This window comes from Cinclus cinclus, chromosome 2 (assembly GCF_963662255.1).
Source record: "Cinclus cinclus chromosome 2, bCinCin1.1, whole genome shotgun sequence".
Lineage (NCBI taxonomy): Eukaryota > Metazoa > Chordata > Aves > Passeriformes > Cinclidae > Cinclus > Cinclus cinclus.
This window is the reverse complement of record NC_085047.1, coordinates 39163667-39189524: the sequence shown is the minus strand read 5'-3', so window position 1 is coordinate 39189524 and position 25858 is coordinate 39163667. Positions and strand designations below refer to the sequence as shown.

Here is a 25858-nt window from a genome sequence, read left to right as displayed (position 1 = left end):
ACCCTTATGGACAAAGACATGTGCAGCAACATTTCCACTCACGCCCCACAACACATCCTGGATTGCCAGTGCTGTGCTTCATTCCTTCTAACTGTCCTCCCATCTCTTTCTATCAACAGTGAAGCTGATAGCATCCCTGATGTATCATTTGTGATAGCATAGGAGAAGAGGTCGCTGACTCAAAGCCAAAGATCCAGAGGGAATGCTAGCTAGCTGAGACAGCCCGGCATGGACAAATCCACATTTTCAGGACTTACTTTATAAGCCTGGGGCTACCCAACTGAGAAACTTATCACAGTTTGCTCAGATCTCACCACATGTCAGCCTTGAGCTGATCTGAAGTTTAGGTAGGCCTAAAAAATCTGTGTGGTGGGGAGGGACTCAGAAAGAAAATACGAGAGTCAGGCTTAAACTAATGAAAAACAGAAATAATAACTATGGGTACAAGGGAATTGCATGGACGCATTAAAGTAGAAAGCCCTGTGACAGTGGTTAAATGCTCCACAAAGCAAGAGTTTAGTGGGAACTTCCCTAGAGAGCCATGACAAAAACTCACTGACAGTAAGTGGATGGAAAGCTCTGAACTTGCAGAAAACTTCTCTGTTGAGCAATGTCCTTTTCAGAGGAAGTTCTATTCTGCCAGAAAAGGTTTGCAATGCTGTGTGCTAATGCAGCATGGGGAATTGGAAGGGAAACTCCTTTATTAAAGAAAGAGAACTGCCCGAGAGGGAATGTTCTACATGTGTCCCATTCACTTTTTCTCCTGCTAACATGCTGACTGTTCTGGTAACTTGTGCACTGCAGTAAGTCACTGGTATCAAATCACACAAACCACCACATAACCACTGGATAGGAAACTCCAATACAAGCACAGTTTAAATCAATGCCCTATAAAATTTGGATAATATTACTTAGACCTTAGAGCACTCAGGCCTCGGAGAAAGCTGTAAAATACAGTTCAGGGGGGGTTATAATGGGCCCAACTTGCTATTTTCCATACAGACATGTAATCAAATTACTCACTCACAAAAGGACGAAGGTGTTTGCGGACAGCTCAGCAATTATTTGTGACAGCTTTGGAAACAGAGGAATGCAACACTGCTGTTGCATCTGTGATGGACGTTTCAAATCACCATCTTTGTGTACAGCCCTCAGTGCTGCAAGGATGCTGTAAATGGATTCTGAAAAATCCAGCTGAACATTACAGTAATTGTAATTCTACTGGTTTCTATAGAAATGGGATTATACTAACAGCCAATAAATCAATTTCCTCCTGGAACACTAATGCAATAAGAAGGGGCACCATTTCACTGTTATTTATAGAGCAAACAGCTTTTACCCAATTCGCAATACCTATCAGAATTTTATAGAGTTCATGAGATTTTTCAAGCACGTTGCTGCATAAAACCATCTCTGGCAATAAATGACAGAGGAAAACGGGGATGGGGAAGCCCATAACGTAATGAAAACATTTACCACCAGATGGCACGGCAGTACAGGTGCCGCCGTTCTGGCAGGGGTGTCTCTCGCAGGCATCGGGATAAAGGACGCAGCCAAGCTTCAATTCCGTCAGGCCAACCACTTCTGCGAAGCTGCTACGCTTGTTCTGGAGCGGCAGCTCATTGTTGTTGAGGACTACAGAGTCCAGGCAGCCCTGGAAGCCGCTCAGGACCTGCGTTGTCCTCTTGTCAGTCAGGCTGCGGACATTATCCACTTGGACTTGGGCGCCGAAGTAGACGGAGCTGTCCGTGCTGAGCGTCTGGAAGTACAGGGGGGCTTTGCGGCGCTCCACGTAGCTGTCGTCCAGGGACAAGCTCGTGAAATTGCGGTTCAGCTCCAGGAAGACCGAATGCCAGCTTCCATCATTAACAGCCCTGCCAGAAATTCCCAGGATTCCCGGGCCACTTCCGCAATCCAATTGGAACCAGAGTTTGCCATCGACAATCTGCAGGAGGAAAACAGAAATCAAACTGCTTCAGGCGCTCAGCTGTTTCATAATACGCTCTCACAGAGAATCTGGAAGCACAGAGAACTTCTAGACAGTGTCTGCACACTGTTAAAGCTGCTCTCCTGCAAGACATTAAAACAGAAAAAAGCTGTGCCTTTATCTTATCATGAGCAAAAAAAAAAAAAAAAGGTGGAAAATACCAGCTTACTTCGAATTTGCCCAAAGCCAATTACTGCAGGAAAACTAAAAATGCAGAAGACCACATGGGTGCAGAACACAGGTGAAAACTGGGATAATTATATGTTTTACTGGGCAGGATATGGACTTGAGGACCCTCGTTCTGCTCTTGGCTCTGCTGTTGAACAGCTGTGTCTCTCTCTCTTAGCAAGTCTGAGAGCTGTGATTCTGCTCCCAGTGGTTGATGCTATTTAAAGGACAGGCAGGGCACAGAATCACCTCTTAGTGTTTGACAGGCTTGTGGCAAAGTCAGTGGCCACACTTTCAGCTGGTGATGTTAGCACGTCCTGCGCTTCTGTAACCTTTAGGAGCATCTCAACGAGGTGTGGATTTGCCTCTAAACATCCTAAGTTCAGTAGCTCTAATTACAACATTAAGATACTAGTTGACCAAAAGTCACTTACTTCCCAAAGATGCTACACAACCTGCCGTGTATATACCTCACAGATGATATAAGATGGGTCTTACTTTCCTTTCTTTCCTAATATTTTTGCTGGACTCATGGATTTAGAGTTTGTAGGGGGATTTCTCACTCTCCCTCATGTCCCTCACTAATCCCAAGTCCTCGTAAAGGGAAAATCTGTGCTATCTACTGGGGCAGGCAAAGTGCAGTGAAGAAATGGGTATGAAGTGCTGCTTTCCCAATTAGCATTTACCGAAAGATTTTAGGTTTCCCTAACAGATGGCATATAAGTTTAAAACAGCTGACAAGGTTGGAAATAATTTCTTATGACACATTAATTGGATTCAAGTTCTCTGAAAGCTCTTCCAAGTATTTTACCTTTATGTCATGCTCTAGGAAGTATTTACTTCTGCAAACCCCATTTCAAGACAGCTCTGTCCCATTATTTATCCCCCTCCAAAGTTCAGGTGCTGTGTCATTTTTCATCCCACCAGGCAGCTCACATTGTCCTCTCACTGGCATATCTCTTACAGAGCCTGACTGCTCCCCCCAGTAAGAGCAGAGCTGACACAGCTGTCAATGCAAGAACCTCCCAGGGTTTTGGCCATTTTTGGCCATTTCCAGCATGAACAGTCATGTTAGATGGAGACATCCCTTGGCATGTGACTGTGTGCTCAAACTCTTCTCCGCCAGGCTCCCTGACGTGGCTTGAAGGTAAACAGGAAAGTGTAAATCTACAGGAGCAGACTGTCATGCCATTATCAGTATTTTATGTCTTTGGAGGTTGACAAAACTACCTGGAGAAAAGCTAAGAGTAAAATCTTGAGATATGTAGTTCTCTGGATTTCCTTCTCTTGCAAATCCTTGGTTTCTTGTCTGGCTGGACAGAATGCTGAACTGGATTGATGATTCTTGATGCTGAACTGGACCTCAAGCCAAACACACTGGAAAGTTGGGGTACAAAGCACACCACTCCTCTGCTATGCTCGGCAGCATGGACACAGAGGTGCCAGGCGTGGGGCAAGCTCCCCGTAGATGCCAGCTGCTCACTTAGTCTGCATGGTTTGAGGGGGTGTAGAGAAATGAATACACACATAGAAGGAGCCAAGGGAAGGAGTTAGAATTAGCCCCTGCTATGAACACCTGGCTGTTTTGAAAGTCCCTGATGTGTAGGATGTAATGAAACGGAGAAGAAATCAGATCTATGACTGTACTACACGTTTAAGGGATGGATGCTGCTTTATACTCCTACAGCTCAATCAATTAAGGCTAATGGGTGTATAGAATAATGGGTCTGGATAATTTTTCATTAAAAAACATTTTCTTATAGGACTCAAAACTCAGCCATAAACAGTTTCTGTAGATTGAAATTTGGTCTGTTAAAGCATTTTCTTAGGAGGAATTTTGGTAAACAAGATGCCTTGATAAACAGAGAATTTTTTCTCTCTAGAGATGGAGCAATAGTTTCTTTCCTCCCTGTGCAACAAAACACTTCATAAACATTGAAGGTGCTGCTCAGAAAGTGTGGCCTGTCTCACCAGGAATACAAATCAAACAGCAAAATGCATGCCAACATATTACACTTTGAAAAACAGCCATCCCTGAATAAGCAGATAACTTGCTGCTTACTCAAAAGGCTTTTCCTATGGAAACTCTTCTACTGATTGTGTATAATACACATATACCTCCCCTATGACCACTTATGCCCTGAAGGACCTACTGCCTGCATGTCTATTACTCTTACTCACAGAACATGTTTTTCCAATTATCTTTATAAATACAACACCACATTTGAGCACCTGGGATAAATATTATACCATTTGTATACAGGAAACTATGATCTAAAAGATTTGCCATTAAAATATGTTTTATACATCTTCCTCATCCACTTTTATTTCTTTTTACCAGCAGATGATCTGACATACACAGCATATATATATTGTCTGAAGGGTTAAGTTTCCTTCCTGTTATTGAAGAAACACGAGTAACCTCTAACTAGAGTGAAAGATGGAAAGGATGGTCTGATGCTTGCAGTATTAGCCTAAGACATGACAGATCTGCATGGGAATCCACACTCTGCAACATTCTTCCTCTGAGATCTCAGGCAAGCGATTAGTTTCAGGTCTCCATCAGTAAAAGAGGGGTAACGTCATTTCCCTACCTCACACCATTGCTTTACAGATACATTCATTAAAGACTGTGTGACATGCCCAGATACCCGCAGCAATGGGACCATAAAAGTACTTTCATTAATCAGATGGTCAGGGGCCTTGCTGTAGAGGAGCTGGGAGGAAATACTGTTCCCTGACAGACTTTGAGGAGGAGTAGGAAGAACGGGAGGAGCCGGCAAGGAGCAGATAATGCAAAGGGCTCCACTCTTGAGTACTTAGCAGCTGGACTGGCCAGGCAGGGAGGAAAAGGTTCTTCCACCTAACAGGTAAAACTGCTGTCCTCATTGCTAAGCACAGAGATTTCAACTATCATTCAGCAATTAATCCCTAGTGCTCCTGTGATTCCTTGTAACCACTGAGATGTCACGCTCACTGCTCAGTCCTCAGAAGTTCTTTAATTATCACCTGGACCTCAGTACCAAGAAAAGCTGAACTTCAAGAGGGACATCCAAGTAAAAGGTGTGGACATCCACTGAATACCCAGGCTCTTGCCCAGGCTCAGCAGTTACCCAGACAATAACCTCAGTGGCATGGTTGGTCTGGTTGACAGCTTGTAGTGTCAGACTGTCAGTCCAGCACTGAATAGGTGGCATTGCTTTTTTCATCCATCTATGTAGTGCAACACAGCAGAAAGCCTGAGTTACTCCATCTCACAGCAGAGGCATGCAAACTTTGCAACCCCTCACCAGTGCAGCCCACGGCACTAGCAGAGACCCTCTGCACCATGGAAGCAGAGAGACACTCCTTCATCCTAGCTGGGCAAAAAATTCCCACAACGCTTCCACTTCCCAGAGTTTAGTTACAGTTTCAGTTATAACAACTGTGACAGGGAGGCTAATGTACACTTAAGCATATGTGCCACAAGATTCCTCACCTGTGGAGAAGTTAAAAGAACAGTAAAGACTCCAAAAGCTGATGCAATCTGTTACATTTCAACAATTTCATTCAATGAGCAGAATGGAGCCAAACACATACTGTAAATTATATTAGAATATTAGTCTGGCTAAGATGTTTGGCTAACATCCATATTTGTGTATCAACATAGGTAATAAAATGATCAAATGGTTCTTCTGAGACCACCTCCAGCTCACACAGTCCATCTGCAGTCAAACACCATGGATACAGCATGCTGCCTCCTAATCTATCTAGGGAAATATTTTGTTAGCTGAATTGCATTTCAGGTTCGTTTGTGTAAAACGGTGTATTTAATTAAAATATTACTTGTTTCAACTCCAGCCACAACTGGGATCATATCCAAACTTCAGTTCTATCCAGCATAAGCCATGCAGAAGTAATGCATTAAAATGTATAAAAAACACTTAACTAAACCACACAAAGTTTCACACTAACTGCCTGGACAGAAGAACATATGCTTGCCTTTCACTGTTTAGCTGCCATATTTATGGCATGATGGGAAAGTCTTTCTTTACCTATTTTTAATCCTTAAAATTTCACAAAACAAGATTAATCTCCATTATATTCCTAGGAAAAAGAAATGGAATTCTCTGATGCAATGGCCTTGTAATGGTTAAAATGTTTGCATCTTACTTTTCTGAGTTAGCTGCTACATAGGTAAAAAAGACATGGTGGTATTGGTTTTGGGACGTGCAGTCTTTCCAAGGGAAAAAAAGCCAACACTGACCTGAATCTCATTCTGCTCCAATTGTCTTAAAAGCAAGAGCATGCAATAAAACAAAACAAAACAAACCAAAAAAAAAAAAAAAAAAAAAAAAACCAAAACAAGAAGAAAAGCCCAGCCTCTCAAAATCAATTGATGAGTTGCTTTATTTGAAACAGCTGAATAAATAACACCCTTATTTTATTATATCAATACAGTGTAGCTGGTAGGCTTTCAGCAAAGTAGTAGACAAGCAGTTTGCTCTATGGAATTGCTTATTCATCCAGGAAGGACATTATGTTAAGATGATGAAATATTTCCATCCCTGGAGTTATCACAAATGTATGAGTTTCCAAAATTAAGCTGGTCATTTAAACACCAAAAAGGCATATTGCAGCATTAATGTTTAAACAGACTGCAATGGCAGAGACTTGCTTCAAAACAATCAATGCCACTCTACGCCCTGACAGCACAGGTGTTTTCTGCCTGTCTTCCCATGGGCTCATACTTTGTGGGTCTAAATTTCTTCTGCCTCTGCCTTTATTTGAAGCTCAGTGATGGTGCTGGGCCTTCTGGTGCTAATCCAGCAGATACTTAAGTAGATGCTTAATATTAAGGTATGTGAATAGTTCCAACTGCTTTCAAATACAGGAAGTTAAGCAAGTGATTAAGTGCTTTGCTGGAGTGATGCCAGAGTGCTCAAAAGAACACGGGATTTCATCCTTTATCCTCTATTTGGAAAGCTTCTCCTCATGTTTAATTTAATTGAAAGCAATGCTCAAATGATAACAACTTCATGTTTATAGACCTCTAATTAATCTGCTTAATGGCCTCATTCCTGAGTATCTCCCAACATATGTACCTGGTTAAAGGAAAAAAAGGAAGCCTTACCTCTGGTTTATAAATCAAAGAAAGTCTTATTTTATAAAGTCCAAGCATAACTTCCTTGAAAACACCCGAGTCAGGGATCCCCAAAGTGCAGTCCATGAGCCAGCTGCCATCCATGAAGAGACCTGATAGGGCTGAATCCCTTGAGCATGATGACATTTGTCTGCCACAGAGCACTTTTGTGAGAACTTAGCCTGATATTCCTTGGCTTAAAGACCTTTATGAACTAAACTCTTGACAATTCCTGATCTTTTAAGTGATACCATTTCTTAAAAAAAAAGATGCTGAATGTAATGATTTTTCTTCCTTTAAACCCCATGTATGCAAAAGCCCAGTGCCAGACCTGGGAAAAGGACATACTCACTGCAACAGTGAATCCTGCCCTACTGCAAAGCTGAGCACGAGGCTTTGAGAAGGCAGCTCCCTATGTCCTCCCCTGATAAATGCATGGGAGAAAGCAGAAGCTTTGCATCCATACACAACCCTGGACCTCGCCAGATACGTGAGGTAGCAGCTGCTTATGAAGCTCTCTATTTACTCTTTCTTAGACCAAGGAAACAAAACAGCTTGACATATATATAGGCTGCTGACTGAGATTGGACCACAGCTCTCATTGGTGCTCCTTGAAGTATTAACTCAGCATCTTTCAAAGCAAAATAATTAGGTGATAACGTGAAGCATGGACTGAAAAAATGATTCCTACCTCACAACTTAAAACTGAATTCAGGTGATTGCAAAGGGGAGTTCTCTTACTGGTTTGGATTTTTTTTTTTTTTTTTTTTTTTTTTGGTAGCAACAGTAGTAGCATCACCTTTTCTATTCTGGTAGCAAAATTTCCCTGCTTCAACTGGCTATTTTCACTCAGTTGTTTATGATCTGGATATGCTGTGCTCCTTAATGATGAGAGCCTTATACACAAAATTCTATCAAAATGGATTCTACTATCAGCATTCTAAGTCCAATTCAGGCCATCTCTGTATCATCTCCTATTGTTTTCAAGTGGCACCTTCCACCAGGACCATTTGTTTTTTTCCCCAGGTATTTTTTGAAATTAAAAAATTGCAAACATTACTTACTGCCATATGCTAAGAGCATAAAATAGGTCTTCAAATAAGGTTTTCCAATCTGAAGCTTTGCTTGTTTTTTTTTTTTACACAAAAACATATGCTTGAAAATTTAAACTGCATTGCTACACATCTCAAAGCAGGGGTTAATTGTCTTATGTAAATCTGAACAATACTGACAGTTCCTGGTACATGACAGACATACTTGCTCATGAAATACTTCATCTAACAGCTATACAATTATTTGTTGCCCATTATTAACTCATCTACCCACTTTAACATTACTTAAGCATTCAGACAAAAGTACTCTAGATTGCAAACACAGGCACAAAAGGCTCTGTGCCATTTCTCCCACTGCTGACTTATAGGATGTGGCTGAATTACAAATCACAATGTTTTCATTTTGTTCCTTAGAGACTATAGCAGAAATACTACATGTGCAGGCCCTTGGATGAGCCTTGTACTCCCTTTCCATCCAGCATTTATTTATTTACCATTCCACAAAACTAAATACCAACCAAACAAAAAAACATAAACAAACAAACAAAAACCAACCAACCAAACAAAAGGCATGGAAACTTATTGATTCAATATTCATTTGGTATCAATCTCCACTGACCCCATGTCTCTCTTAACAAAGAATCTTAATCCACAGAGCGCAGAGATCTTCATATTCAGTGGAAGACATGTTCTAAGCAGTTGGTTTCTGGAATTAGCTCACTAACAGTAAGGGCATATCCTCTAACCACAGACAGGACAGAAGGGAAGAACAGCAATTTCAGCAGGCTTCGTTTTGACTACATAGTCATATAAATGGCCAAATCTTGCATCTCGTGCAGACTGGCTCCTGCACACAGACACACATAATGTGCTTATAATGAACAGCACCCAGTGGGGAATTTTCCAAGTAAAGTACCACTAACAAGCTGCTTTTCTGATCGTTGTTGCTGCTGCTGTTGTTGAAATTGTTTTTCCCTGTTAGAATCAGACTTCATCTTCTCAATCTACAGCTGAAATGAGAACAGCATTCTCCAAATCAAGAGCCAAGAGAAAATATAGAATCAAGAAAATCAACTGCAGAGAAGATAAGTTATTTTAATTACCTTCAGAATTATACAGGGATTTGCTCTGGTGTACATTATAATCCCATTGCTTTGCAGTGTTCGCAGACGGAGAGCCAACTTGAATTCCTCTTTCTTGCTATTTTCAGAAACACGGTATTTAATGTAGCTATTCCCAGCAAAGCTAAGGGAAGTGTGGCCTGAAACAACCATTTTGAAAAGACACGTGCTTTTAGTGATACATAAAACAATTCCTGAACTGTAAAGTAATTAAATAATTTATAAAGTTAATGAGAATGACTAGGAAGAAATAAATAGACCATTTTTGATGAGAGAAAACAAAGTTAGCATCTACTACAAAATATTTTTTGCACTTTAAGCTATTTTTTCAGGGGATGGAGGAAAGTTCTATTTCTCCATACTTAAAAAAAAGAGGTTTCTTCAAGTATTCAGCATTTTTCACACATTCCTGGAGGCACCAGTCTTGCCTCACTGATAACAGAGGGAATCAAAGATGACCACACTTGTACATCAGGCAGTTGAGATATGGGTGTCAAGCTTCATACGGGCAGATGTGAGCCAAACCCTTGAAGTGAGCCCCTGCAACCAGTGCCCAGGACCACAGTTCAGTATCTGCTGTGCTTTCATCAGGCAAACAGCACAAATGCTCTGTCCTGCTGCCTGGGATTCACTGAAGTCAACAGAAAGCTCTACTTCACTGGCTGTCCACCTGGCTCTTCATATCCCAGGGAACAACACAGATGTAGTGAACTAACAGATGTCCTCAAACTTTCTTTTTGGATAGTGTAGTGTTTTCATTAATAAAGGTTGGAATTTTGGTAATCTAAATAGCAACCAGAAGAGTTAATTATGGAGCTTTGCCCATGGGCAGGAAAACATCTGGCATAACATGCTCTATGAAAAATCCTGTTTTCTCAGCAGCCTGTATTACTGGACTGGTATTCAAGCAAGCCAGTGGGAATTTCCAAACAGAAACTGGATCACAGCCCCATATCGATAAAGATAAGCATTTACAGAGCTTATAAACAGCCACCCCAAGTTTCCATGCTGAGATGGGTTAAACAGCACACTTTCTGTTGACTTCACTGGCACTTCTGCCTACAAAATGAGAATGGCAGCACGTTATTGTCCAAGTATATCCATCCCCCTTTATGGCTGTGACATTCACCTGAACACTCGCCAAGCTTTCCTGGTGGGCACTGGCAGATGAACGGTCTCCGGTTGGCTTCATACCCCACACACTGCATGTCCCCTGGGCATGGCTTCTCCAGACAGGGATCGTTGGACCCTGGGCAGAGTCCTCCTGAAAGAAGTTAAAACACTGTCAGGGATCCACAGTGCAAAGCATGATCTGCAGCAATAAAAGAGTAATGAAAGACAATTATCGATCGCACATTTCAGTACAAGCAAAAAATGGCTTAACATTAACAACAACAAAAAAGCCCCAACAAACCTTCATAGAAAGGAACAGCTTTTGGACAAGCACACAGCAGAACTGCAATAGTTCTTTTCCAAAGACTGCCCTAAACCCCATGTGAACATATTACAAAAACGAACTATTATGAGCAGTAGTAGTTTATAAATGGTGTGATAACTCTCAGGCCATTCATTTTCCCACAAAGCTTTCTGCACAGGGGCTTTAGAGATATGAGGGGAAAAAACTGCTTGAAGCTATGCACTCCTTTTCCCCCAGCACATCCATGAGAAACAAATTTAAGGAGGTAGAAATGGTCACAGCACCAAGCCTGCCAGAGTTCAAGAAGCATTTGGACAGTGCTCTCATGCACATGATGTGATTCTTGGTGGTCCTGTGCAGGGCCAGCAGTTGGACTTTGATGATCCTTGTGAGTCCCTTCCAATTCAGGATATTCTGTGATTCTAAGCCATGCTTGGGGATACAGTGACACCTGGATTTTTCATTCTCACACTACACAGGACATGCTGCTGGCTTGATCATACCTCACAGGCAAAATTGCCCTCCCCCTCTACGTTGTTCTTCCTGACATTTCTGAGATCTTACATCCTATCCAGCTTGCCCAGGCTACCAAAACCTGCCGTCCTTTTTTTTATAATCTGCAGGGACAGAACTATACTGACTTTTAAATTTGCTTGAAATACTTGAGCAACACAATTATAGGCAGGTTTTTCAAAACCCCCTAAATTCTTGACATCTATCAAGATGAGCATGTCAAGGACTTAGTATTTAAAGCCTGTCAATGTCAAAAGAATTTTTTGCATTTCATGGGGTTTGGCTAAAACTTCCATTTAACTTCTAAAAGTGTCGAAATAAATCTGTTTTGATTGCCCTGATCTTAAAAGATTTGCACACACTGTCTATAATAATGGAAAACATGATACAACTATTGCTGCTTAATATATGAATTTTCAGAAATACAGGACTTCCACAACAGCTATCCTCTTCTTGGTTGCAATGAGCTACTTGGGAGATGCAGGATCAGTTTCTACATTTGAGCACGTAAGTATGGCTATTATGAAAGTAGACTTCAAGTGCAGGAAAAAAGGCACTCCTGCCCTTGCTTTTGTTGATTTGTAGCCCTGGCATGAAAGGAGGGAAAGGCAGTTGCTGGGGATGGACAGAGACCTCTTCTTTTGTTTATCAAGTTAATTTATTTAAGACATGCAGGTAATGAATTTAATGATAAAAACCTACCCATTGCTTTCTGATTATTGGCAGTTCTTGTATATTGCAGGATCTTTATCATATTCAAAAACTAGTTTGCTTTTGAACACATTGCTTTATTTACAGTTTATAAAGGAAGGAATCAACCTGTCATGGAGAACATCTCCAAAAGTAATGAAAGAAAGAATCTTATTGCTCTCACACTTTTGTACAAGCCAAGCAGGGCTCATAGTAAGCACAGCTGAAATTACCTGACACTGTAAGTATTTTCTGGGAAAAGAAAAATGACTGCTGTAGCTTTCAAAGTGGACATGGGCTGACTACAAATATGGCAATTACTGTAAATGTCTTCCTTGATCTACAGCACAGTCAATTTAATGTTTAACATCCTCCCTTCCTTTATCAAACATTTGTTTGAGAGGTCTGTGGAGTAAAAGATTTACAGTTCTGCCTGTAGCTCTGTTAGAAAATGATGCATGGCAATCTTTACTAATCACATTAGTAGGTAACATTAGCAGGAATAACAGCTGCAATACACAGTCACACCTTAGGCCTTATAGAATCAAGCAAAAAAATGTCATGGGGTTCTGGACTAGAGATTTATATTCCATTGAGATCTGTAGAATCTAACAGAGAATATGATGTTTTCTATACTTTGGTTTTTTTGACTTTTTTAAAGAATAAAACTAATTTCTTAGAATTCAATGGCAAGTAACAATTATTTCTGAAATTATAGTGAGTGGTTAGAAATTCTACAGGCTGCCTTTTTTCTACAGGCTATATTTTTGTCTTGGTTGTTTTAGCTATTTTACCTCATTCTTATGTGACAAATACACAGCATTCTGGTGTCTGCAGAGTGTATATGCTCTTTGAACAAACTTAAAGCTTTTGTGAGGCTGCAGTTCAAGTGAGCCTCTGTGTAGCTGACATACATGCCATTTGGACTAAAGCCCCACAGCTTGTCACTGTGCAGCAGAAAGAGGCACTGAGATTTCCAAATGTGGCTCAGCAAATTTTCACATCCTCTAACCTGTGACTGTATCTTTGACATGAAGCAGTCAAGGAACAGCTTACTTTTTTATCCATCTCTGCCAGGTTTTTTTATCTGATTCAAACTCTGATTCATACCTTACAGCCATCCTTTTGCATAAAAAAAAAAAAATAGATGGAAAAGATCTAACGTACTCCGTGCAACAGTGGAGATAGCTGTTTATCCTGAACAGCCAAAAACACTCCTTCTGGTAAACTACAAGGAAACCGACTTTTTATTCATCCTGCTGCAGCAGCATTTCATAGCTGTCACAGAACTTTAAAATATTCAGACTCGTGAGAAGTGCTTTATGCCTGTCTGTATGGCTCTAAGTACATAAGCTACAAATCGGCATTACTGCATTGCCCCAGCTAACACGCATTTTCAGGCTGATTTCACAACTATGTGGAGCAAAATTGCAAAATTGTTCAAGGTTACGTTGTCCACATCAAAGATTTACAGCCTGAGTTTAAATAAAATTATTCTAATGTTGCATTTCCACTCCAAAGAGCAGTCTATTTTCCATCCAATAAAAGATTCAAGAAATATAGCTTCAAATTGATCTTTTTTTTTTTTTCTAGGCAGGTCCAGACAATCCACAGCATTCTCTTGAAACTCACATTAGTATTAATAAAACGGTTCTCTACATGGTATCACAGAAACACATGAGCTAGCATCAACCAGTGCGTGGCAGGAAAAGGTGGAATAGACCTACTTGATTTTGACAGATCATCTTCAGTTTGATTCTCTAAAAGAAGATAAAAGTATTTCAATCTTCTAACCAATATACCGAGGAAGAAAACACTGTTCCATTGCAAGATGAGAGATTTATTTAATTCCTATTCCTTCAAAATGGAGCACTTCTAGGATTGCAAATATATTTTAAAAATTGAGTGCTTCGGCAATTTTAACTTAAGCCTTGTGATATTTGGTGGTTTTCTATCAGCCCAGTCTTCTGAATCTGTTTGAGTATTAAAAATACTGTTTTTCTCAGCTGTAGAAAAAAAGCTTGAAAGGAGGGAGATTCCTGAAAGCCAGAGATGCAGGAAGCTTGTAAAACAAACTCCAAACAGCTACTTCAAATAATAATTAGTTTACTAGGGAGAGAAGACTGGCAACTCATGATCTGCAATATTTTTATTTTTGGAGTACAGTGACCAGGTATTGCAGGCAGTGACTATTCTATGTATGTCAGTGCAAACACCACAGAATTGTTTCTGCACAAGCCAGCAATGGGTTTCAGTTGGCTCAGGTGCCCCTGGAAAACTTTGTGTCACATAGCACGTCCCACTGAAACAGACTCAGTTTTAAATGACAAGACATTTGAACACTTTCACCCCCTCCTTGATCCCAGACTCCAATAGGACTCCTTAAGTGATAGACAGCAATTCCCACTTGCCCTGGTTCCAGAGTCATAATCCCACTTCTTGCTGCAGCTCTCCCACTTTTTATATGAGCTTGTGCATTCTCAGCATGGGCTTTACTGCTGGAGATATTCACAGGGAGAAAACTTTCCTTGGACAAAGGTGACATTAAACAGACTACAGGCAGATCTAACCAAGTTATCTGCAGTTCTTTGTTCCCAAGAACAGACCTTTTCCTTCAATTTTCCTTGCCAGGCGTATCCCAGGCTCATTGTGTGTGTGTGCTTCCTGAAAACTGGAAAAGCTGTACAGTGTTGTACACTAAGAAACGGGTTGCTGATGCCCAGTCCTTCAAAGTATCCAAACATCTTTTAGAGGCAGTGTGTGCTCTGTGGAGCTGAGGCCAAAAATCAGCTCTGAAGAATAGGTCCTGTATTAACAGCATATTCTCAGAGTCCATGATTTCCTTCTGTCAGAGCATTCACAAAATACTAGAAGTGTCTTCATAAAGTCTGAATTGTCTTGTTTCATGAGAAAGTGGTCCAAGACTGCTGTTCTCTTGTTTAAATGACATGGATGTGTCTGCACTTTTGCTGAATGCTCCTGGGTCTATTAGAAAAATTCTTTCAAACTATTAGGCCACAACCACATTAAACATTGAAATTCCACTGAAATGGAGTTCATCTAACTTTAGGGCATGATTAATCTGACTGATTTTAGACATCTAGGGAGAGATGTATCACATTATTGAAAATACCTTGTTCTTCCCACTGTCTGCAAATAGAGCCTGGAGTGACCAGCACAGATGTAGATACATGCCCATATTTGTCAAGATTATTTCAATCTATCCCTATCCTGTGAACATATTAATGTACCATCACTTTTGTTAAGATTAAAATGCAGAACAAATCTAAGAGCAAAGTAGTCCCAACAAAGCCTGCTCTGACCCTGGACCTTTGTCACAACAAGAAAAAAAGAATTACTTTGCATTGTGAAAAAAATATGGAATAGATTTTTGCCTCTGAAAAATGAGAATGCCATAAGAACTATTTTACAGGAATACATTTATTCCATTTGTCCTACTTTTATTTTCCCCAGCACTGACAGATGTTTGCCTACCTTGTGCCATGTGATGGAAGGTTGGTAATCATATAGCCCCTCTGGTCATGCTGACACAAACCCCAGTCTGTGACAGTATTTTTCATACAAACACAAACAGATGAGCCAAAAATCTAAGGGGACAGTCTGTTATTGGAAAACTCTTTAGTTCAATTTTATTGATTTAAAAGCTACGATTGATGCATGTGAACTTTTGAACTTATCCTTTCAGAGCTGAGCTGCTGAACCTCTGAAGTTCACCCACTGCCTACTTTACAGTCTCCCTGCATTTTCACATTAGATAACTCTGTTTGCTCACAAAGGTAATCAAGGTAAGTTATGCACAGCTGGCATGCATAAATTGTGCATATCTGTGACATCTGCCAGTGGGAAAAACACTCCAAGTATGATACATATTTCAAGAATGAGTGAATTAGTTCAATCTCAAGCTTTCTGGACCATAATTGAATCAGATCTCTGGAAAAATATGCAATATTTTAATGGATTTTTCATAACTCAAGGTATTAATATTTACTGGATGTGAAACTCTTTTAGCAACAAAAGAAGTACAATACTTTTATTATACTGCTAATATCTTGCTAATGCTGTCTCATTAATCAAGCCAAAATAAATTTGTGCACTTTTTCCTGAATTGCTGCATTTGTGTATTTATTTCTAAGAACTGCTGATGGATGAAGTATTTGTATTTTTCTAACTCTTTTACTCTAGTCTGTAGCTATCACGAAAGCAAAACTATCCATACATTCTCTAAGTATTATATTCTCACAAGTCTGTGTTATCTCCTGTGTGAGAAAACACAGTTTGTTTACCTAAATACCAAAAACATTTTCTGTGGTTCCCTTAATTAAAAACAGTAGAAGACAATGAAGCATTAACTAATGAGGAGAAGCTGCAAAACATGAATTTTTGCTTCCCATCAAGGTGTATTATTTTTGTGCAATTAATAGACACCAATGTGTTCACTTCTTTGGCATCCATGCCTAACTCAGCAGCTCTGGACAATTTTTTACTACAGGCAGTATGCCAGGCTGGATGTGCTCATCCCCACCCCAAAACGTGTGTGGATCCCCCATGGGAAAGCTTCACCTAATGGCTCAAACGGGAGCAGTGGGAACCCCTCCAGCTTCTCGGGACAACCAGGACAAGCTGCCTATTGCAAGTGTTCCCACACAGCAGCCTTCAAGGCCATGATAAATGGCCCAGAGGCTGGGGACCACAGTGGCCCTCAGAACCACACTGCCTTTCCAACAGCCTGCCATCCATTTTGAGGATTGACTGGTACATGACAGAAGAATTTGGAAATCGCTGTCCCAGCTGAATTTCTGTGCTTCCATTGCAAACTTGCTGTGCCAGGAGAGCTGCTGGGTCAGAACTGTGCTGCACTGCAAAGTCCCTTTTCTGGAGTTAAGCTAAGGGATTATGAGGCAGAGGGAATAATACATCATTATTGATATTAATAGGTAGTGAAATGAAATGATAAACAGTGAAAATTTTGGCTGCCAGAAAACTGATTTCTGACTGTGAGGACTATCACTATCCCCATGGACATGAGGATTTGTGATTTCTTGATTCAAAAGTGAAACCAAGCTATAACTTAGAGAATATAAAAAAGTCTGGCAGACAGTGTTCCTGCACTGGCTCCTGGACGTGACTGGAGGATATTGCAGCATTGTCCCTTTTAAATCTGCAAAAATCCTTTACTTCAGAGCCTTTCATGTGAAACAAAATGCTGACTATTGTTACAATAGATATGTCTATTTGAAACTTATAAGATGCTTACTTAAAAAATGGACAGATAGTCTGCTCTTGAATGTACCTCAGAGAATCATGGTATTTTTTTTAGAATTGAACTTCTATGGCATTATTATCCATGTGCCACAGGAAGAAAAATTATTTCTGGTTAAGTTTTATGCGATTTATGCTGATTTTCATCCCCACCAATGTCAGTGGTAAAACATGAAGCACTGCTGACTGTTGCAGAAACAAAGGTTGTTTATTGCAGGATATGACTGCTGAATTCTTGTATTGCTCTGTGTATGCATGTGTGCTGAAGATGAGGGAGACTTAGATGTATTGATTTTACAGCAGCTTTTTTCTCTGCTCTTAAATGAAAAGGAATGAGGAGCAAACAGCCTGGCAAACAAAAGAAACAGAGCCAGTATTATAACTGCCTGAGGTTTTAAAATCCAAGTGCAGAATCATACAGAAGATTGGCTCGCAAGGCTATTTGTCATATGCCCATGTGAAATCTCTGCCAAAATGTGGAGCTGCCCAAAACCTACCCTGTCCCCTACTGTAGCATTAAAGGTCAGGAAAAGAGCTTGCTAATAAAATACTTCATTGGTCTCTCTGGCTCTCTGCAACAACAGGACTGGAAAAGGCCTTTCCACCTGCCTGGCTTAGGTCAGGGGTGCTTCTCCTTGGAGACTGCTGGTGCATTGCTGGAGACCAGGCTGCTCTGCTCCAGTCACAATCCAGGTTTATTCCAGTGGTGGCACCAAATGATTGGGAAACTACATCCCTCCCTCTTCTCATTCTTCCCCTCCCACTCCCTCCCCTCCCCTGGAAGTTGGCTGATGGCTCTGATTGCGGAGCCTCCAGGAAAGCGGTCTTTGTCATAAAAGGCCAAAGTTCATAAACTTCCATTTACATCAGTAAACACGAACAATTCTTTCCGAGCCCGAGAAATCAATTCACACAACGCATCAGCCAGTCGTGCTTTAGTGGACTGAATTGAAATGCCCCTTCTAATCTGCATCAGAGGAATAAAATGGATCCCATCACATAATGTGCGGCAATGGGAAGGGAAGAGGGAGCAGTACTCACCATTGCACATGCAGCGCACATTCCTGTAAAAGCGGGGACACACAAAACTAATCCGTGCTGTGCTGTAAGTCATCAGGGAATGCGAATCAATAGACAGACTTTGCTCACAGTGTTGCTCCTGACAATCCAGTCCGGAGCAATTCTTCTCCAGGATAGCAGAAATACGAATCACATTTTCCAAGTGTCTCCTCGCATTGGTAAGCTTCTGAATCAAATAGGCAGGCTTATAGAAACCACCGCTGTGCATCTGAACCGCAAAGAGCATGTCGAGCTGGCTGCTGCCTGCCACCGGCTGAATGCTGATGATGTGCAGGCTGTCCTGTTTCTGGGACAGCACCGCATTGCGCAGGGTGCGCCTGAACCCGTGCATGTGGAGACCCACGAAGTCTTCCGGGGAAACGTTCTCAAAGCGGATGGTGACCGTGTTCTGCAGCATTTCTTGCAGCAGCTGCTCAACGTGGACCACGACGTCGATGGGCACCTGGAACCGGCCATCGCTGACGGAGACGTTCAGGACGTACTTGCCATTATCCAGCCCTCCAAGGGCGATGATCTTCCCGTCGTGGCTGTTGACCTTGAACAGACTTTTCTGCTCTGATTTTAGCGTGTATGTAAGGACATCGTACACATCCTGATCTGTGGCATGGATTTTCCCAATGACTCCCCCAGGAAAATCATCTTCCATGGTGACAATGAAAATCTCCAGTGGAATGGCAGTAGGTTTGTGAATGCTCTCTTCAATAACCCTCACCTGAACATAGGTATGGGAAGCCTGCTGAGGCTTCCCAGAGTCCTTTGCCTAATGAAATTTAGAAAAAAAACAAAAAACAAAAACCACATATAGAACACAGCCTGCAACCATAACTTATTGCTATGTATATTCTCAGAGCATCAGTAATTCTGAAAAGATATTCTCAAAAGAACGCTCAAATGCATTTGCAAAATACATATGTAAAGAAGTGTCTCAGCCATTTCTAGCAGGAGAACTTACAAACTCTTTAGGGAAGCACAGATCTCTAAGTGGATTGCAGAGAGAAATGTGTCAGCAGAATGCCTCATTACTCAAACTGAAATGTTCCCAGGATCCCACAGTTATCACTTCTCATCTTCACAACAGAGAATATACAAACAGTGTGGTATAATCTGCACCAAACACAGTTTGGGCTCACTTCTACCCTGGAGAAGAGACTGAATTCCAGTGAAATATCAGCCTTCTGCATTGCTTGGTGTGTTCCAAAGCATTTCTGACCCTGCTTAGCTTGTGTGAATTAGAGGGAGTTAGGAATTTTTCTACAACATTCTGTACTTCTTTACTTGAAGCAATCAAGAAACATGGCTTGACGTAAATAAAATTTATCATCCTCCAAAAATGAAAAAGGTGCTTGTGCTGTTACTTATGATAAAATATGAGAGCAGCACTGCACTTGGACCGACTGCTGGATGACCCAGAGCAGGTATTATAGCAACATTTGCACTTTTTTTTGTAGAGAGCAAAAGAGCAAGTATGACAAAAAACCCAAGGCCATCTTGACAGAAAGGTATGCAAACTTGAATCAGTGTCCTTGCCTACAATAAGAAAAATGTTTTATTGCAGTCCCTATTATGATATACTGCTCCACACATTTACTTGCTTCAGAGAAGAACAGAAGACTAAACTACCACTAGGCAGACATGTAGGACATGTTCAATGATCTTTGTATTTGGACATGGGAGGAAAATTTACAAGCCAAAGGAAAAAATGGCAGGATGACAACAGTAATATAGACACTACTAGGAGTAGATTAGTAATTCTGAGACACTCTAAAATTCATTCATCTTCACTCCTAAAAGAGCTGGGTGGAATATTTAAAATATATTTTATATATGTGCAGACAAATACTCATGTACATGCAAAAGAGGTTATATCTCATTCCACTTTCTATGTTACATTAATTCTTAATAAACCAAATACAGAGGAGAAACCTGATAGTGGAAAAGAGAAAGTAGCACTCTGGCACGTATGGATGGAAAGAAACACTTCGATGGTTTATACACAACAGGAAACTATAAAATACGTTTCCCCTACAGAAATCTCTTTAGAAAATAAGACTGGGAGGAATCATGTCTCCACAACCCAACAGCGCAGTTTCCTGATCCTGTTGGTACATCACAGACATGGTGGTCTAATATTTCATTTCTATGAAATACGTGGATCTCTACAGCTAGAGAATGCTGCTCAAATTTAACTCTCATGCCCAGTTTTGGCTGCACTAGAACTCCAGCTAGCGAATTACCCTGAAGGCAGGATATTTTATGATTAAGGCATAGTAAGAAATAAAGGTGACAACTTTTTTTTCCCCTACAAGGCTAAAAAATAGGTTTCAAGGATAATAAATGGCAAACTTGCAAAACTTTTGATTTGAACTGTTAATTAGCATCAGAGTTTATACTTTGTGAATTGTAACCAACAATTTCATCTAAGGATGATGTGACTGCTGTGAACATCACTAAATGTGCTTGTAAAGGAACAGACAGGCTTTGTTTAGAGAGATCAACCCCAGCAAAGCAAGTGGAGGAAGCAAGAATTTTAGACACAGCTTATGGGACCATGACTCATTCATTTCAGTGAAGAGGGTCATTCCCTAGACTTGCATACTTAGTGAACCCTAATACAACTTCTCTGGCAGATCTGAGAAATGTGGACAAATTACTTTTGGATTTACAGGTTTTGGCAATCAAAATTACCCTGGTTACAAAGCTTCTCAGTGATTATTCTAAAGCTAAGTTTGAGCTGGACTTCTATTGCATGTCTTACTTTGACATTCTTTAAAAGCTAAGCTGACCTTGGAAATGTGATTTCATGAATTCTTGGAAGGCTTCCAAAAATTTATGATTAAATTTATGGCTTAAAAGCCAAAATGATTTTCATTCCTAGAGCAGTATTTTGCAGTCACTTGTTCTGGGGTGTATTTATATGTATATAATGCATTTTTCTCATTTTCCTTCCTTAGCTACAGAAAAAAAAAGATGAAAATCTTAAACCATAACGGTCGCTGCTCAGAAAATTCATTTCATGCCGAGGAAATTGGAAAGGTGGCTGGCTACCTATTTATATTTATATTTATAAGAAACCAGGTTTAAGAACATCAAAGAAAATATTCTGCATTGTGCATTTGCAAACTGGAATGTGTGATATTTACTTGTAGATTACAGTCCATTAAAACCAACCCATACAGGCAAGGTACAGGTAACCTACCCTTAAGAGATTATATTGTTTCAGTGTAGATGTAAAAGTCAAGCCTTACCTGCACACAGAGCACATACTCAGTTGAGACCATGTGCTTGAAGATGACTGCAGATCTCAAAACGCCATGAGGGTCCAGTGTAAACTCCTCCTCTTCATTGCCAGTGAGGATGGTGAAGGTAAAAGGGGGGCCATTGTGAAAAGAGTCTTTGTCTGTCACTACCAGCTGCAAAATGCTTGTGCCCACTGGTTTATTTTCCTTTACACATATACACAGCGTATAAAGAAAAGGATTAAAATGATACATATTGCAATCATAACATACCACATTTTTCTATTGAGAATACTCAACTGAATGCCCTTTGCCCAAGCTGTCATTTCACAAGCTGAGTTTTGTTGACACTGCTTATGTCCCACAGACCAGTGGCAGAGATTAAGGTACCTGCCACACCTCCAGGGCCTGCTGGGCTCTCTCTGATATTTTCTCTGATCAGGACTGACTAAAAATCAAGCCTCACACCCAGAGCAAGTTGTAAAGAAGTGTGAATTTATCCTAGAGCAGACATTTTGAGGCTGGAGTACCTGGTGCAGCAAGGATGAATGTGAAAATGTGGGACAGATGCTGTGGTTAAAGAGCCTCAGCAAATAAAAACTTACCAAAAGACTCAAGAAAGATTTGTTTATACTTTCCTTTAGATAAGATTACTTGATAAGTGTTTTGCAGACAGATCATCAAAAGGTACTTAACTGAAACCAAATGCCCATGCATTTTAAAAGTCACTGAAGCTTTTGATGTGCAGGATAAACTTACCTGAATTACAGCTGTGTAGTTAGCTGGAGTAAACACAGGGCTGTTATCATTCACATCAGAAATATCCACATTGACCGTCACAGACGAAGACAAAGGAGGGGTACCACTGTCTCTTGCCTGGACAACTAATGAATAACCAGATATCTGAAAAAAGGTGAAAACATTAAATCATTATGAAAATGGTCCTAAATTTTAACCCAGGTTCTTTACATTCAATGCACCACCTTCCATATTCTAAGGAAAGCTGTTTGGCCTCATTATCTTCCTGCCCTTAGTACAACATTATCCTGTTTATTGTCACATTGTCCCCCAACTTCTGTTTCATAAGGCTACCAATAAACATAACAGCTTCATTTTATTAAAATAACTGTACCAGATAAAGCATTCCTGAAACAAAGGGGCAGACAGAAAAAAAAAATGACAGGTAACATCTGAACTCAGCTATTAGTCCTGTAAACTTACATTTTCATCTCTCCTAGGTGTCAGCTAGGATAAGTGACCTGATTCTATTTATCTTACAATTGGTTTCCAAGATATTATATAAATTACTTATTAGAGCTAGTGTCAGGCTGACACATACTATTTCTAACATGGTGATGGAGAGCCAAGAAAAAGTTCACAGGCAGTTGGCTTAAACACACTGGAAAACATTTGGGAGTATGAGGGACAACAGTTTCTGTAGCAACAGAATAGTATCCACCATTCTGCAGAAGATAAGTGGGCTTGAGTCTGCTTGTTTGCAACAGACACAAACAATTCAGTGCAGTGCAGGCATTATCCATGGGCTCTCTACACACATATGTGCCCATGTGTGAGGTGTGAGCATATGTGACAACTTGCAAAAGTTCTGTCTATGCACAGTTTATGGATGACAGTTGGATTTTCAGAACTGCATCCTTATGTTGGCTTCCACAGGTCTTACAACTGCTTTTTACTGTATGTTTCTCCTTGCTCTGCAGGGAAAGCTGCTGACATGTCTGCCCCTGAATCCTCCCACAGCGGAGCATGTGAAGGGCAAAACATGCTAGATACAACACTCTGCTCCACCCTCTCAGTGCAGGGCTGGAAAGGGAAAAAGCATGGCCCTGCAGAGAGGAACAAGATAATGTTAAAGGGGCTTTTTGAGGAGGGGGGTGGGAGGGAAGGAAATCCAAATATATTTGAAAAATAATAGCTTTTTTGTGGTAGGGAGGAGCACAGACTGAGCACACAAAATAAGGCGGCTCTTCTGGGATGTGGGACCAATACAGAGCAAAAGGGAACATGTTTTTTGGGGGGTTGTATGGAGGATATAGACTGTGATTTGGCAGGGGCAAAATGACACAAGAGAGAAGAGGAATCCTGAGCTAGGGCAAGTCAAGAAACTTGAGGAAGACAATATTCTCTTAATGATAATTTCCACTGCTAGCTAAAGACAGAGAGTTTTGTAGAATCTTTCCCAATTTTTTTCTGTGTTTGCTTTCATTTCAATGTGTCCCAGAAAGGTATATGGCAAAAGTCATGGTCTCTATGTGATTACAGCTCTGGAAATAAGTCTCCTTAAACCACTGAAACCTGGGAGTCAGCACTGCCTTTGAGGATCTACAGCAGATGGGGCATCATATATAATTTTCCCTGAAGGGGTCAGAAACACCTGTGTCTAAGAAATGTGCCAAGGAAGCAAAGGAAAAAGATAATATCACAGCTTATTTTAACTGAGGGAAATTTTGGAAAATGCAGACCTAACACAGCTGGCATTACACATGCACAGCCTTGTGAGGGTAAGAATGCAGCTGCACATGAGTACACTTCAGAAACTAAAAGAAAGTCATATTAAGAAATTCAGCCTGGGCTTTTATTGCAGCCAACTTGTAACATGCACGGCCATTGTAACTCCCCTGCTGTAGACAGTCTGTGTAGAGTCATTCTACCGCCAAACACTAACAATTTAATCCTGCCTTTGTGATAATACAGAAGGGGTTTTTTGCCAGTGTTTTAAGAAGTAGGTCTGCTTCCAGTAAAGAGCTTCTCCAGCTGAGCCCATATTCTGAAGGTAGCAATCTGCTTCCCAGTTTTGTGGGTGCATTGCTGGGAGGCAGGAGGCACGGATTTCCTTAAGTGTTGCAAGATTTCTGAAGCCATGTAGCACTGTCCTGCCCTGCTAGTAGCACAGACAACTGCATTTGTTTGTTTTTTTTTTGCCCCAAAAGCTGCCAATTGCTAGTTATGGCAAAATGGTGATAAATAATCCTGAATGAATAATGGAGTGAGCAAACAAAGCAGCAAAATCTGTTTAATGAAGCACTCTTTCACTTTTGGTACAGCCTGGCCACTTCATACCGTCGCCTCCCCAGTGACACGTTTTGCAGAGCACTAATTAATGGCTGGGGTCTCAGCTCGGTGCTCAGTGCCACAATCTGGAGCATTTTGTCACCGCTCCGTGGCACGCACAGCCACACGCGTGTGCTCGCACGCACAGGGGAGAGCGGGCAGCTCGTGAGCGCGGCAGCAGCTCCTGCTGGCACCACGGGACAAACCCAGAGCTGCCGCTCTCCCCTGGTGGGACCCCGGCTGCTGTGTGGGTGCAGGGTGGGAGAGGCAGCAGGGCAGCTGGCCTGGAGATAGACTGGGGACGGGGCAGGCATGGAAACAAGTGGGAAAAGGTTAGAAAGACCTGTTGGAGTATCTTAGGCTGACTGCTGCAGCACATAAAAGAAACTCCTTCAACACAAGCTAGCAGCAGAGTGGAGATTGATGCACATCTGTAAGTCATTGTGAGTTAAGAACTCCCATGTGTCTTACCCTTTCTCTATCCAATTTCTTTTTAACCTTCACGAGTCCCAAAACAGGATCAACTGAAAATTCATTGTCTTGATCCCCATTCACTATGGAAAAATGAATCTGACCATTGGGAGGACTGTCCAGATCTTCTGCTATCAACTTGTTTTGAGAGAAGAATAAAAAATTAGTAAAACAAATATTAAGTGATCTGTATGATACATTAATTGCTCAACACTCCAGAAAATAAACTTCACTTTTCATCCGACTAGTTATACCTGAACTGCACACCTCTACAGCATCAATCCAATTGGTTTTTGTTAGGAGGCTTCACTTGGGCCTTTTCAAAATTCTAGTCTGAAAACATTCAGAATATTTTAATCTTAATATTCCATACAACACTCTCTCTCTAGATCCACAAGTTGCAAGACAAGAATATTGTGAGGTCTGGGGATGGCACACTGCGTGCCAGACTATACAAATACTATGTATTTGGAGCTCTGAGAAACCTGGTGCAGTGAAAGGTGTCCCTGCCCACAGCAGGGGGGTTGGAACAAGATGATCTTTAAGATCTCATCCAACCCTGTGACTCTATGATTGCATTTCACTGAAAAGCTGAATCCTGCCTTTCTGTTAAAACCTGTTTCTTTCTAGCTGACTCACGAAATGCAACACC

General features: G+C 40.9%; 1 protein-coding gene across 2 annotated transcripts in view; it reads right to left on the bottom strand.

Annotated features, from left to right (window-relative positions):
- FAT3 (FAT atypical cadherin 3) overlaps positions 1–25858 on the bottom strand; it is a 305554-nt gene that overhangs the window by 19855 nt on the left and 259841 nt on the right. For both annotated transcript variants that reach the window (XM_062487540.1, XM_062487541.1), the window contains exons 15-21: positions 25207–25344; positions 22426–22569; positions 21676–21873; positions 18392–19190; positions 10580–10714; positions 9433–9590; positions 1477–1945 (exon numbers count right to left, since the gene is read on the bottom strand). In XM_062487540.1, coding sequence (XP_062343524.1) covers positions 1477–1945; positions 9433–9590; positions 10580–10714; positions 18392–19190; positions 21676–21873; positions 22426–22569; positions 25207–25344 — 2041 coding nt within the window. The remainder of the gene's footprint in view (positions 1–1476; positions 1946–9432; positions 9591–10579; positions 10715–18391; positions 19191–21675; positions 21874–22425; positions 22570–25206; positions 25345–25858) is intronic.